The 14,282-nt window shown below is 50.1% G+C and overlaps 1 protein-coding gene across 1 annotated transcript in view; it reads right to left on the reverse strand.

Annotated features, from left to right (window-relative positions):
- The window catches only part of LOC131207019 (uncharacterized), a 128,337-nt gene that overhangs the window by 2,664 nt on the left and 111,391 nt on the right, over nt 1-14,282 (reverse strand). The window contains exons 10-16 of the mRNA XM_058199627.1: nt 10,860-11,074; nt 8,118-8,199; nt 7,565-7,724; nt 4,960-5,096; nt 4,617-4,892; nt 4,184-4,527; nt 3,902-4,087 (exon numbers count right to left, since the gene is read on the reverse strand). Of these exons, the coding sequence (XP_058055610.1) occupies nt 3,902-4,087; nt 4,184-4,527; nt 4,617-4,892; nt 4,960-5,096; nt 7,565-7,724; nt 8,118-8,199; nt 10,860-11,074 (1,400 nt within the window). The remainder of the gene's footprint in view (nt 1-3,901; nt 4,088-4,183; nt 4,528-4,616; nt 4,893-4,959; nt 5,097-7,564; nt 7,725-8,117; nt 8,200-10,859; nt 11,075-14,282) is intronic.

The following is a 14,282-nucleotide window of genomic DNA, read 5'->3' on the forward strand; positions in this document are numbered from 1 at the left end:
AGAGTTAATAAATTGTTAGTTTTTCGAGCGACTTTCGAGGCGATTTGGTTGCTGTAATTGTTTGATTAGAGCGCTTCGGTTACTGCAGCGAACTAATCATTAGAAGCGAGAGCGCCGAGAAGCGACTGAACTGCGAGCAGCAACGCTGTGCTGTGTTAGGGCGTTGATAAAGGAAATCGCTCAAAAGCTGATAGACTGTTATCAATTTAGCGCAACTAGATTTTACTTTGATCGTAAGTTCATCTCCGTGGAAGTTGTGAATAATGTCCGGTCGAATGACTGAAGCTGAGGACTCTTTACTCGAACTGAGGACTTTTACTTCCGTTGGAGCCAATATTGCAGGGTTATTATCTGGCTTCACAATCTCAACTACAAAAAGATGGTCTCAGGATGCTCAGGAATCCATCGATGGCCCCTGTTATGCTTAGCGTTGATAAAACACTACAATTAACCCTGGAACTAGTTACGTAGCATTATTTGAGACTTAAAGAGGCAAATATTAGCGAATCCAGGTAGTCTATCAACTCAACCGTAAAATGTCCCCGAAATGTCTCCGTTGTTGTCTAAATTGACCACTTTTATTCACCTTTTTCACTTAGTTTAATAATTTCCTACGATAGTTTTAGTCCGAGTATCAATGTTTTTCTTACGAAATTGTTAGCAGCTTCCACTTTTTTGTGGTCGTTTTTGGATCAATGTATGGTTCAAATTGATCTTTGGTTGTCGGTAGGGATCTGTATTAAGTGTTTCACCAAGTTTTAGGAGCTTGTGATGCACCACACCTTTCTGGTTCTATCAGACACACAGCTTTGCCCTGTTACCGAAACGATCCGGTTTTGCAGTCGAAGTAGTTGGTTTCTCCGAACTGACCCTTGTTTTTTACTTTTTTGGGATTCTCAAAATGAATCCACTTTCCTTTCTCAATCCATCCAATCCATCCTCCATCTGATGGAGAAATAAATTCCTTTTGCATCTGACGAGCAGAATTTCACATTTGTTATTTCGGTTTTCCTTCTGTCTTTCGTTCAGTTCATTTGCTTCCCATTTTCCAATCTTCTCTTCCAGGGCGTTTAAACGTAGGGATATGGCGTATTGGAACACATTCGACTAGTCCGCTTTTTCTGAGTCCTCCGGCGCTATCTGTTTCTGAAGACAAAGTCGCCATTTTGACACCTTTCAAAATCGCTTAAAGCACTGCGATCTTCTAAAAAGAAGTTTAGAAAGTATTTGATGCAATTCGGTAGCAGGTTTCTTTAGCAGCTAGCAGAAAAGCAATGATCCTCGCAAAACGTTATTTTCAGGCTTAAACGTTTACATGACCTCTTTAAAAAATAAGTTAGAAACTAAATATATTTTTTTCGACCTGCAATTATTTGTCTGATGTCGAAACAAGGCAGTATTGTCAAAAAAAACATATTGAGGAGGACCAAGTTGACAGCTAGAGCCAATTTCATAGCGTTTGACCTGTTAAATGGACTTTCCACATAAACCCAATATTTTAGTCAATCAGTAATGAGTCAGTAATCTCCATTGAGTCTTCATTCGAAGCACAGCTGTCGATTTGGTGTTTGTTTTCATGCCTCAATTTAGATCGTTCCCGGGCAATGGACACCATGGGCCATGCCCACCAACAACATGATCGAGCGACAATTCTATGATTTACCAGGACCCCAGCTGTGCGTTCACTAAATGCACCCAATCGTTTGACCAGTGGCACCGGTTTGAGCCTGTTGGCCATCGTCTAAAACCCAACCGTTGACGTCAATCTTTCCCCGATCGATGTCCGCGTTGCGTTGCACAGGACATAAATTGCTTCTGTGCAATATTAGTTCGAAGAGTTCCTGCGTCACTGGCCGCAGGAATTGTTGGACGACACTGGCCACACGGCCCAACGTCACCTTTGCCGGAAAGGCCACCTGCCGAATCGCGGGGTCGACCCGTTGGTTTCGTCCGTCAGCGAGCTGGGCGACTGTTGATGAAATTTTAAATATTTCATTAAAACTTTGCCGACTTTGCGCGGACACACCGGATTCCACGGCACGCACACACACCGCTGTTTAAGGTTACATTTTTAGTGCCCGGGCGGTCCGGAAACGCCGGAAGTGCCCCCCGGGGGACACCAATCGACACCGGCGACAACCGACGGGGCAGTCCATCAGCCGTTCGGTGTGTTCCGAAAATGGGCTCACCAGGGCGGGGAAGCAGGACGTGCCGCGCTGGTGCCCTCCCGGTGTGTGCCCTCTCGCTCGGCATAACAAAGTGCATAGCAGCGCTCGAGCGGCCCCACCGTGGGACAAAATAATAATGTGGACAGTGCGGTTGAATTTATGCTCGCTCGCATCCGGATCATCCGGACGCCCGGTGGCTACCGGGTGCAAGTTATGCAAAGTATGTGAACTGTTCAAGGCTTCGGTTCACGGGACGAGTCCGCCTCCCCCGGGGTGCTCGCGCACGCCGTGTCCTTTGCGGTTTCGTGCCAGGACCCTCTCGGGAGCCGCTGGTGCTGCTCGTGGCGTTCCGAAAGTTATGATTTGAATTTGTCAGACACGCTTCCGGCTAGTAAGCGCTTCGCGCCATTCCGCTCAAATCCGGTCCGAGGGAATCTCGGTCTAGTTTGGCCCTGGGACCTGCACGAGCCGTGGAGGTCTGGTGGATGTACTGGGACCCGAGCCGTGTCCACGATGACGCTATTTCCGGGTGCCGCCATTGTTTACTCGCTAATGAGAAATTTGTCCAATCAGTTGTGAAACGATCCACTCGGTCCTCGGGAAAGAGGATGCGCCTGGGGAACAGGTCGACCGCTACGACCCGGGCCATCGATATCGTGTTCAGACGTCTCCCGGGACGTTCGAGAAGGCGGAATCGATGGATAGGAGTCGAAGATGGGAAAAGTCGTTCCTCAAGCAGTCCACAATGCGGGGGTCCTTAGCTGCCCTCACCAGAGCTGCCCTTTGTAGCTATAAATTCTGCGTCCTTCAAACCATTATCGAGTATCATTCAGCGCGAAAGATGATGGGGAAAACGATTCTTTCAGACAATTGTCTATTTACGATAAAAAGCTGTGCAGAGAGCATTTTATCTTACACCAGGCCGTTCAATAAGTTTTGTGGTTCGATAGGAAAAGTACAATTTTATGATTTGAAATACAATGTTTACACTTCGTGAACATAAATACACTTGTTCTAAACTGATTCCTATTTATGAATTCCATCCCTCTGAAGTGAGAACCACGAAGGGCTTTAAAATACGCTTTCCAAGCATGATTTTGTTTAGATCTGCATACAGATGGAAGTCTCCAGGGGAAAAGGCTTGTACGACCACGTTTAAATTTAGCAACTCAGCTTTTTACTATATTAATTGAAGGCGAAAATTCTTTATATACTTTCAACAGTCGTTCATAAATTTGCTTGGCCTTAAAACCTTCCAAAAATAAAAATTCCATCACTGCACGATACTTGATTTTTTCCATTGTAAAAATACTGCGACACGTCGACACCAAATGCCTTGTAAAAAATGAATTAAGTGACCGATTGAAATGAAATTTTATACATGTTCATACGAAGAGTGTATCAAAATAACAAAAATAAATTGGACTCGTAGCAGCGCCCTCTGTTATCGAACCGCAAAACTTACTGAACAACCCAGTGTATATGGTTAAAAAGCAAAGTTGTTAAGCCCAGAAAGCATGTGTTGAGGTGTCCACCCGTTTGGTTGTAACTGATTTTGACCCACAAACAGGAGTACCCAGGTCTAGCAGATCATGCATAAAGTTTTTGCCGATCTCGGACTCTCGGACCCACCTCATGATGGGGCCCATCATGAAGTTAAAGTCGTCGTCGTAAGTTAAAAATCACCCATAGAACCCACGAGTACCGTGTGCTACGTTTGGTGGCCAACTCACCTGCGCGTAGATCGTCGGCTCGGAGCGCTTAATGTCGGATTGCCGCGGCCGGCCGAGCGTGGCACTGACGTACATCTGCGGCTGGCCCGAACTTAGCTTCGGCATCCCGAGGCCTGCCCCACCGACACCGACGACCCCACCACCGCCACCGCCCATCGACGACAAGTCCGCATACGTCAGGTCGTGCTGCAATCGGAATCGCAATCGAGACCATCCAGGTTTGGGGTGCGTGGAAAAGTTAATCAAGCTGATTGAAAGTATGTTTAATCGATTCGGAGGTACCTTGTGGCCGTCGGCCCCGTAGCCGCCAATGATGGGCGTCGGAATGATGGCGCTGTGCACCGGGATGTAGCTCTGGCCGTCGGAGCTGGTCACCGGGTAGACGGTCTGCTGCATGCAGTTCTGCTGCTGCTGCTGCTGCTGCTGCTGTTGCTGCATATCCCGGGCCAGCGCATAGAACGCCCGGGTGTCGTAGGTGGCCTGCGCCGTGCTGGGAGGGGGTGGGCCAAGCAAGGACCCGCTCTGCTGCTCGGCCATGGCCGCCGTTGCGTACAGCCTCGGGTGGGCGGCACTGTTGAGCCACTCGAACGCCTTCTCGTCTTCTTCCGGTAGACGCGCCAATTTCGCTGCGAAGTGAACGAGACTGAAACTTATGGCGAGGGCGCCTGGGGCCGCAGGGCCGAGGGGGGGGGGGGGGGGGGGTACCACCGCTTACCTTGCGGGATGATGTCCGGGTTCTTCTCGATGCTGTCGATGCTCCCGTTGCACTGCTCCCGGGCCAGATCGGCATCCGGGATGGACTGGCTGATGCCAGACGCATCGTTCGTCGACATGTTGCTTCCGCAGTCCCGGTCTCGCCCGGCCGACCCACGGAGCCTCGTCACGCACACGATGATGGACGCGATCGAGATGATGGCCGCCACCACGCCGAGCAGCGTCCCGATGAACGGTTTGATCTGTAGCAGGGCCGGCGCGTAGACAAGCGACAGATCTGAAATAAGAAGAGCAGATCAGTTTACGGCCCCACAGGATCGCTCCACGAAATAAATGCCACGAACCGGTTTGCTTCTCGGGGTTCTTCAGCGTGAACGCCTGCAGGTACGTCGGATCGCTGGACCCTTTGGAGTTTTTGGCAGTGAGTATTATGTTGTATCCGACGCCCGGCTCCAAACCCTTCAGCTCGAACGCGGGTGATCTGCGGAAGCAATGGAGAGAGAGAGAGAGAGAGAGAGAGAGAGAGAGTTCCGGTCAACAAATTAAGCATTCGACGCTCCCGAGACGGAGCAGTGGTCAGGGGAAGTTTGTTTTTCGCTCGAACTATTTAAAGTCGTCTCAGGCGTTGGCGTTCACTAATTGGCGCCTCTCGATCGCTGACAACGCCACAGAAGCACAGAGCCGGATAATTGCACCGTCAATTAACACCTTGCCGGTCGGGGCAGCTAATTCGGTCGGAAGCTGATTGCATGAATTGCATCTCTCACTGGGACTGGTGTTGGGAGAAGGAAGTTGTAATGTAAAATCAGCACTCGATCGTATCGAACGTTAAATGGCGAATTTTATTTTCTCTCACTCTCTCTTCGAGCAGCCCTTGCGACTGGAACGACCAGAGTGACCAACTTGCGAAAGAAGTCCCCGGTGGCCTGCAAATGGCCAACTTCTAGGGTAATTAGCTTTGGTGCACTTTGCGTTGTCGTCGTTTCCCCCGACGGCGATTTTGTTGTGGGGCAGAAGTGTTTACTTCCTCCTTGCAGGACTTATTTGCGTTTGCCCAAGACCCAGAGTCCGAGCGCGGAAAGTGGAGCCTCGCTGGCGAATTGCCTTGTTTTCCAGTTTCTTATGGCTGGGCGGGAGAAAATATCGTATTCTTTCGTAAGGACGAACGGGGTGGCCCGCGTCTTACACTCCTTGCCGCCCATCGCTGGGAATGTTTAACTTTTTAATTAACTCCTTCACCGTAAAATAAGTTCGGCCTGTGGCCCGCATTACCCGGAGCAGTTGGCATCTCGGGCGGGCGCGAGAGTGATGGGAATTGAAACGATGGGCGACTTTGGTGAAAAATTCACGCCTAGCGCCCCGAATTGGGCTTCACTTGCCCGTCGTTCTTGAAACTTGAAATCCGCTTTAAATAGTTCGACGCGTCGAAAGTATTTTGTGTAGCGCGTTCCGCATGCCGAAATTGACTACGAGTTTTGAGTAATGGGTTTGGTTTTGAGCTTTAAGCGGATTTACTACCAAAAGCCGATTTTAAAACGTTGTTTTAGCCATTAGTTCAAACGCTAATGGATTTCAACTCGAATTTGGCAAACATTTGAAAATATCTAAAGGTCTAGAATTGGATCTTCCTTACGTTACATTTGTTGATGGCCTTGATAATGCAAACGCAGATGATCCAGATTAATGTTTGAATCGATAACTAATATTTAAACATGAATTAGTGGTCTAAGATCGTTCAGGGTATAAAAGACTCGGACATAAAGTATTCATTCTCGATCAAATGCAGCGATCAAGGTCTGCGTTAATTATTTTCTACGACAACACTCCGACAGCAACATTCGTCAAGATGATGTCATAGGGAAAACATAAACGGTGGTCACTGACCGACTAGACAAATGCATCTGTTTGTACTTACAGCAGATACGGTCAAGACCCTTTAGAAAGCAATCCTTTCCTTGAAAAATGCATAGAGAATGAGGTAAAGGATCGGGCGGAATAAAAGATTCGTCTCTATCCTAGCGGACTGACTAAGAAAACTTTGCGGTTTGATTCGTCGTTCGTCATCGGCATGACATGACCAGCCCATAGGAGCCTGGCGAGGCGTATACGCTGCACGGCACGAACATTGTAAAGAAAGCAATGACCACCGCTTTGAATAAAATATTCTTTACCATTCTACCGAAATAGCATTCTAGCAACTAGCTTTTCCTGGAAATCATTGAAATTTCCATCGAATAATAACGACAGTTGGCATCCGGCATTCAATAACGAGAGACAGGAGTCAGGTCTTCCGATTGTACGACACCGTACGGCATGGATCCGCCGATTCTCTTCTATCTGTCTCCGCATTCGCTTCTGATGATAAATAAATGTTCCCCTCTCCCGGAGCCCTCTTCTGGCCGGATGCTGCCACCGGAAGCGATGGGGGCATTATCGGAAGCGTAATGCTAATCCCAAATCGATGCTAATAATTTTTAATTGCCTCACTTTCGCGCAACCCGCGAGAGGTCCTGCTCGCGTTTCACTGAGACCCGCCTGGAGCCTGGGCTGGGGTCTGGTTCTTGTTACGCTTCTGAAGCGTTCTTGGTGGTGCCACCGTTGGATTTGCCAGTGGCACCAATTAATTTTAATTGGTCCATTCTGTTGGCGGGAGAGCCACAATGGCACACAATGGGCGCTAGTTCGCCGCCGTGCCGAGCGCCGCCCTGCGGTTGCGGAGGATCTTTCATCATTTCCGGGCTAATGGTGCGGCGGCGGCGGCGACGGAATGGTGAAAAATTGAATGCGCCTTTTGCGCCGCCGCCGTCGCCGCCGTCACCGCGTATCGAACCGGCCACCAGGCGCCTCCACTGAGTTTTTAAATACGACCCCGACGGGTCTGCGTGATGACATTACTCCGGTGGCGCCGTCCGGAGCGGGCCGAGGAATGCCGCGGCTGTTGCTACTCACTTTGATTTAATCGAAGCCATTAGCTGCCGGTTGCCGATCACGTACAGCTCCACCAGGAAGTCTTGCGGCAGCCCGCCATCGAAGCCCTCGAGGCACTCGATCTGCAGCATGTCGAACGTTTGGTTCAGGATGGAGCAGTTCGACAGGGGGTCCGGTTTTCCTGAGCGAGAGAGAGAGAGAGAGAGAGAGGGCGAGAGTTGTTGAAAGGAGGGAGAAAATTGAAATTAATAATCGTGAAGCCACGGGCCCCGTGGCTATGCTAACGAGGCGAATGATTGGTAAATTGGGCCACGACCCAATTCCGACGCCGGAGGTGAAGACATAAATCTGCCATCTCGCTATCAGGCGACATTTGGAGCTGGAAGAGCCAGAATGTGGGTTCCTAATGGCAAAAGCACAACAACAACGACCTACGTCTCATTTGAAAGTATATTAAAATAATATGACCCCAATACTGTTAACTAAAATGATGAAATCTTATCAAATAGAAAAATTGTAAAAGAAAATACACTAAACATGACATTTGTTTGAAAAACTGTCACTCCGAACTCACCTGCCGGTATCAGGTTGAACAGACAGGGCTCCGTCTGGGCGCCGATTTCGTTCCGACCCCAGCACAGCAGCGTACCGTAGTCCTGTGTGGGAAAGAGACAGAGAAAACCAGGATCTTATGCTACGGAATGTGTTCTGTGTGCCTAGGAATCTAGGCCGACGCCGACCAATCGATCGATTCCGCCTGCGAGACACCATCAAATGCCTGCGAGGGAAAACACCCATTTCCCAGCACAATTTTCCCCAACAGAGACCAGCACAGATATTTAGATTTTTTTTCTGGCCACTCCCTCCGGCTGAGCTGAGCGAAATCGGAGATCTGCGACATCGGCGAAGCAGCACCGGATGAGGTGCGATGGCTCACAATTGGAAGCCTCTCCCTTCTGCTTCTTCGGCTGTGTGCTGGCTGAGGCTCGAAATTGGAGATCAACGACGAGGATGATGAAAAATGAAGGGCTTTGACGTGATTGACAGAAAGCAGACGTCGGAGCAGACGCTCGGGCCCCGGGCGCCGGGCGGCGGACATCATTTGCAGTTGCTTCGCGGTTGATGAAGACGTATGACCGAAATTGTCATTTGGCTGATAAATTATCTTCTCCTACCGACCGGGGCGGGCGATGGCGAAGAGTGAGCTTTTTCCGGATAAGGAACTTGACCACACACACATACCGCACTGTGCCACGTTATTGACTTTTGTGGCTCAAAGTTTGGTTTTCGCTTGACTAATGAAAGATTCGGTCCCGTAATGAAAATTGTCGAGTGAAGGTTCGACCTTCTTTAACGGTGTCGATCAAGTTGATGGAGTTTAGGTTGGCCGCCACCCATTATCATTGTGGAAAATTTACCCTCTCTCTCTCTGCCTCTGCCTCTGGAAAATATTTGTGGGACATTTTTCGGCCGGAAAAGTGTTTCGGCGAACCGTGGCTCAGCGCGCATTACACAACCTTCGCCCGATTAGGTTACGAAGTTCAAAGTTCAACGGCGTCCGGTGCCTGCGTTTAATCTTCAATCCACTCCACGAAAGTCACGGTCGAAATGGGGTGGAGGTCCACAAATAGTTGTGGTCACGTTTTTAGCCACCGCCGTACCCGGGCCCCGAAAATCAGTGTCGCGCGCCCAATGGAATGCTGCCGGGTCGGCCCAATCCATCAGAGGTTAGGATGTTGAAATATTAATGAATAAATTATGAACATTTAGGCCGGCCTTTTATCTGCCGCGAATGTCGTGTCGGTTTGTCGTGGCGACGAGTTACGGAGCCCTCGGTGGAGAGCGAGTGAGGTCGAAAGTTTCGCGCAGATAACCCAATCCGACCGGACCGGGAGATCCTTTTATTCGCTCGCCACACACTTTTTTGCCCTTCTCTCGCTCTCTCTCTCTCTCTCTCTCTCTCTGCGTGTAATGATGGCGGGAAAAAAGGAGTCCTCCACGGGCTAGCACAGATAGCACAGAGCGGCTCGCAAAAGGATCGAAAGGATAGTGGCGGATAAGGAACGGTTCGGTTCGGCCCGGTCCGTCCCGGAAACGAACTTTTAAGCCGCGTGGAGCGAGAGTTGACAAAAAGTAGGGTTGTCGGGCGCGCGTCGGGTGGAAAGGCCCTGATAATTACGGTGGACTTGACGCTGGTTCCGGATTTGCCGTGGCCATTTTTTTTTTGTTTTCTGCCCGCGCGCTTTTGGAATTGAAGAAAGTCGCCCCGGGGAAGAAAGTTTCCGGAACCGCGCCCCGGGAACGGCCGATAAGGAATTCGGTCAGCCGAGGGTGACCAAAGTAAGTCCCTGGCCACCACCCCGTTTCCCAGAAGGATCGGAAGGCGGGACCGCCGCCACTGCCACCCGCCACCCATGACGTCAATCTTCACCATTTGTGCGATAATCCTGTTGCGACAAACTTTTGCGGCTGTCATCAAAAGCTCCTCGTTGACTTTCGTCTTTCGGTTTGCCGGTTCCGGTTGTTTTTTTTCTTCTTCTTGGGAACCCATCCGTTGAAGTCGTTGAAAGATTTGGAGGATTTCTTTCTGTCTTTCGGTTGCTCCTCGAACAGGATCAACACGGAATGGCGTTCCGCAAGACTCGCGGGCATCACGGCGATAACCCTTCGGAGCGGAGCCCTTTTAGCGACGAGTCGGCTAGCTAGTGTTCAGTCGGTTTATCCTTGAAGCGTAGCGTCCCTCTCAGGCCGGATCGGCGGTGTAAACAAGGAATTATGATAATTGAAAACATAATAGGTGTCGGTCGGTTGTTTCGCCGTGTAGCGGCACACTTTTCTTGGAGCTGCCCTTGGAATGGCCGCTGTCTTTCGGCGGGTGAACTTCAACAAGCTCGGCATTCTGCGCTGCTGCAAATCCTTCGAGAGTTTGACCGTTTTGTTCAGCCCTCAGGTTTCGGTGCGGCGCGAAAGTAGAATGTCATGTCTACAAGGTGTAGCCCGTGTTCCGGCCCCCAAATGGCCGATGCGCCCGCCTACAAGGTTAAGAAACGGGAATCACCCACCCGAGACCTGCTTTATGGCGTGCCGTGTGAAGGCCCTATGCGCCCCAACACATTTGCCAACTTCATTTCACAGACTTCCCGACTTCATTGCGGACTTCCTTTCCGGGTGGGTAATTGCCAGGTTTTAAACTTCGCTCCCCGGAGGCGCCGGATGGCAGCCGGGCAGAGCAGTTCGCTTATAATGAGTGAACAGGCCCTCGAGTTGGCTGAAAAGCGCTGAAAAAAGCATTAGAATCACGTGACGGCCAGCTTACCTTCTCCGTGACGGGCTTGAAGTGGGCCACGCTCTTCGTGCGGTCGCTGAGCACCTCCGAGGCCGGAATGTCCAGGGTCTCCGCGACGGACGTGTTGTACTTCCAGCTGAACGTGACGTTCGTCGGGTTCGCCTCCAGCTCGCACACGATCTTGGCCAGCTCGTTCCGCCCGATGTTGTAGGTGGTCACCAGCCCCGGGCGGCACACGGGAGCAACTGTAACGGGCGGTGAAAGAAGCAGAAGAAACGCGGTGATGGCCACTGCGTAGTGCTGGTGGGAATGGCAACATAACGCCGTGGCTCTCGATGGGCCGTCGGCTATCAGCGATCAGCCATCGGGGTGGCCGATCCGCGAACCGATAAGGCGGTGGGCCGCTTCCCGAGCGTCCTGATTGCGTACTTAGATTTGGTGGCCAAGGTGGGCCGTGGGAGACTGGCGAGCGGCGCATTACGCTAATGCGCCGATAATGCGCTCAACCGACGACGACGGTTTGGCTTTTCTACGCGCAATCAGAAGCAGAGCACCTCAGTCTCTCTCTCTCGAGGAGTTTTTCTATTTTCCACCCAGCCGAAAGAGGATTTTGGGCCATTTCCATTCCCGTTTCAGGCAGCCAGGAGCCATAAAGTAAACGATTGTGGCACGGTGCGTCCGTGTCGCGCCTTGTACTGCATAAAACATCGCCCCGTTTCGCATCGCTGCTTATCGCCGATTAAATGGGGTTTTATGCGGCCCACCCACCCACCACCCACAGCCACCCACGTGCCGTGGCCGTTCGTGGGAAGATTAAATTTAGGAACTCGTTCTCGGCCGCGCCTCGTACGGCCGCGATAGCCTCGGGTGGAAAATTCGAACGAACCAACGATGGCCCTTCGATATTATTCAATTATGGGGAACAGGCGAAGCGAAGGGATAGTGAAGAGCGGTGCAGCGAGGACGGAAGTGTACCCGCGGCACAAATGGAGCATGCTGGAGTTGAAGTTGAAAGGGAATGAAGCGAGAAAAAGAAAGAGAGCAAAGTAACAACGTGAAAAGTAAACGACTGCTGGCCGGCGTCTGGTGGGAGGTATTTCAATTACAGTGACCCCGGTGGAGCCGGGTGGAACTGAGATTTTTGCCCACCCACTCCCTTCGTCCCTTCGTCGGTGTGGTTTTTAATTGAAAAGTAATATTTCGCCCCGGCCCCAGCGGCTAGGCACCTAGTTCCGGTTCCGGTATCAATTTGTGCTCAAAGTTTTTGGCGAAACTTACGCAAAAAAAAAAAATCGGAATTTCCCGTCACCGGGCGCATCGCTAGTTGGGCCGGTTCTAATCGAAAATGATTTGGCGTTTAATGCAGAAATGATGTCGATCTTAATGATCCAATTAGATGGCCGTTTGCTAAGCGGTTCGGTTCGGTGCTGTCGCCGCCGTTCGGTCGATTTTATCGAGTTATAATGAATATTAGGGAGAATTTAATTTAAGCCTTATCCGGAGGGTTTTTCTTCTTCGACATTTCGGTGCCCGCCAACCGGGGACCGAAAGTGGGCACCCGTCCGGGACCGTCGGGACCGATCGGGCCTGCTCGGTGGAAAAGTCGGCCACTTTCACTCGGCCTCACAATGTAAAAGTGTTTTGCGTTAACTTTGCTTTCATTTAATTACCCTAAGCCGTCGCGTCGCTCCCGTCGTCGGTCTAATGGTTATTTAAAAAGGAAGGTACACGGATTAAATGAACATTCGGTGTCACTCTGGTGGACACGGCCGAGGGCCGTGGGACTTTGCGAGCGTGATTATGTGGCTGAAAATTACTTTACGATTAGCTTCCGCTGATGGCCCGGTGCTCGGTGCAGGGAATTCTGTCGAATTCGATCAGCATCAGCGGTGGGCTGTGAGTCGAAAATCTGATGTGAAGCTGCCGAAAATGGTCAGAAATTGTTATAAACATATCAAAGCTACCAGCAAACTGATCAAGAAGCACACCGGACAACGAGGCGCCTTGGGTCATAAAGCGATTAAAAGAATTTAAAGGATTAGGACCAAAATTATTTTCGCACGATCCATGATCGAAACTAACAGTCTTGGTAGAACTTATAGAGCACGATCGCTGAAGTTAAATAGTTAAATGGATTGTTCAGATGATCAGAGATAATCAAAATCCCTTTCAAATTACAATAACAACAATTCTTGAGACGAATGTCGAAGCGTGTTTTGAGGTTCCGCAGAACTGATACAGAACAACGTTGTGAGTAATAATGAAGGAACTGTTAGTCTTCCTTCCAAAAAATGTCCAAACTCAAGAAATGAGTTGCGAGGCCGCCTGAAATTATGCCACACCAACTATGAAACCACTGCGGACAGGAAAAGGAACGAAACTACTGGAGCATGAGACATCTTAAATTGTCATGGTAAAGCCCCGGGCACGTATTTTTAGAACTCAGCCATCAAACATTGAAAACGATCATTAAATCAATTCAACGAATTTTTTTGTTTGAAATAAAATTGACGAACGCTACGAAGAATCGTTAGATCGTTATAATTGGAACGGGCGATGTTGCTGAATTAAGACCCCGATCAGCGCAGTTCTGGTGAAACAATCTAAAGTCAATCGACATTTGAAAGATTTGCTAACATGTTCTTTAAAAAGACTGTCATCATTCCAAGAACGCTAGAGATTCTTTCCAATGCAGAGCTGAAGCAATACGGAGAAATATGAACAAAAGACGGAAGGCATTGGGAGGTTCAAGAGGTTCCATTTCCATTTCACCTTCCAAATATGTGGCCATGTCCCCGATCACTGATATTCATGAGAAACGGGCGCAGATGTTACGAATACAATACTCTCTCTCTCTCTCTTCCTATCTCGTCCGGGTGCAGTGGTCCTTCCCTCACAGCCACCGTCCGGATCCGGGGCACGCGCATCGAAACATCACGCATCATCACCACCGCGTGGAAATCGCCTTTTTCGCCGCCTTTTTTCCAAAATCCAAAGGCGGCGTCTAGCGTCCCAGCTATCTATTCTCTGTAGCCCCCCAGGCGGCACCCAATTCATATTTGTTTCTGCGTAATGTATCGATCCGTTCTCCCGCACGACGTCATAAAATCGGAATCTTGAAATCGGCTGCGGACCGGCGAACCTGAGGTTGCGTTGCGTTAATTCAATCAAACGCCGGAAGCCGGAAAGAAGGTGCGAGAGCGCTCGGGACTCGGGTGGCTCCCCTTCACGCGCAAGTACGTCCCGCAGAGGCCCGTAGACCATCCTAGCCAAGGATATTGCTTCCGTTTTTGCTGCTGCCTGCCTGCCGTTTGTTGTGGGTGTGATAAAATTGATTGTTTTCCTTCTATCCTCGGTAATCATTATTTTCATTGTGCCATGAACCAAAGCGCCTTGGCGCTTTCCACAGTTTTCTCCCCCTGAGGGGTGTGTTCTCTCGTTCGTCCTTCCGTC

This window comes from Anopheles bellator, chromosome 2, assembly GCF_943735745.2.
Source record: "Anopheles bellator chromosome 2, idAnoBellAS_SP24_06.2, whole genome shotgun sequence".
In the NCBI taxonomy this organism is placed as follows: Eukaryota; Metazoa; Arthropoda; class Insecta; order Diptera; family Culicidae; genus Anopheles; species Anopheles bellator.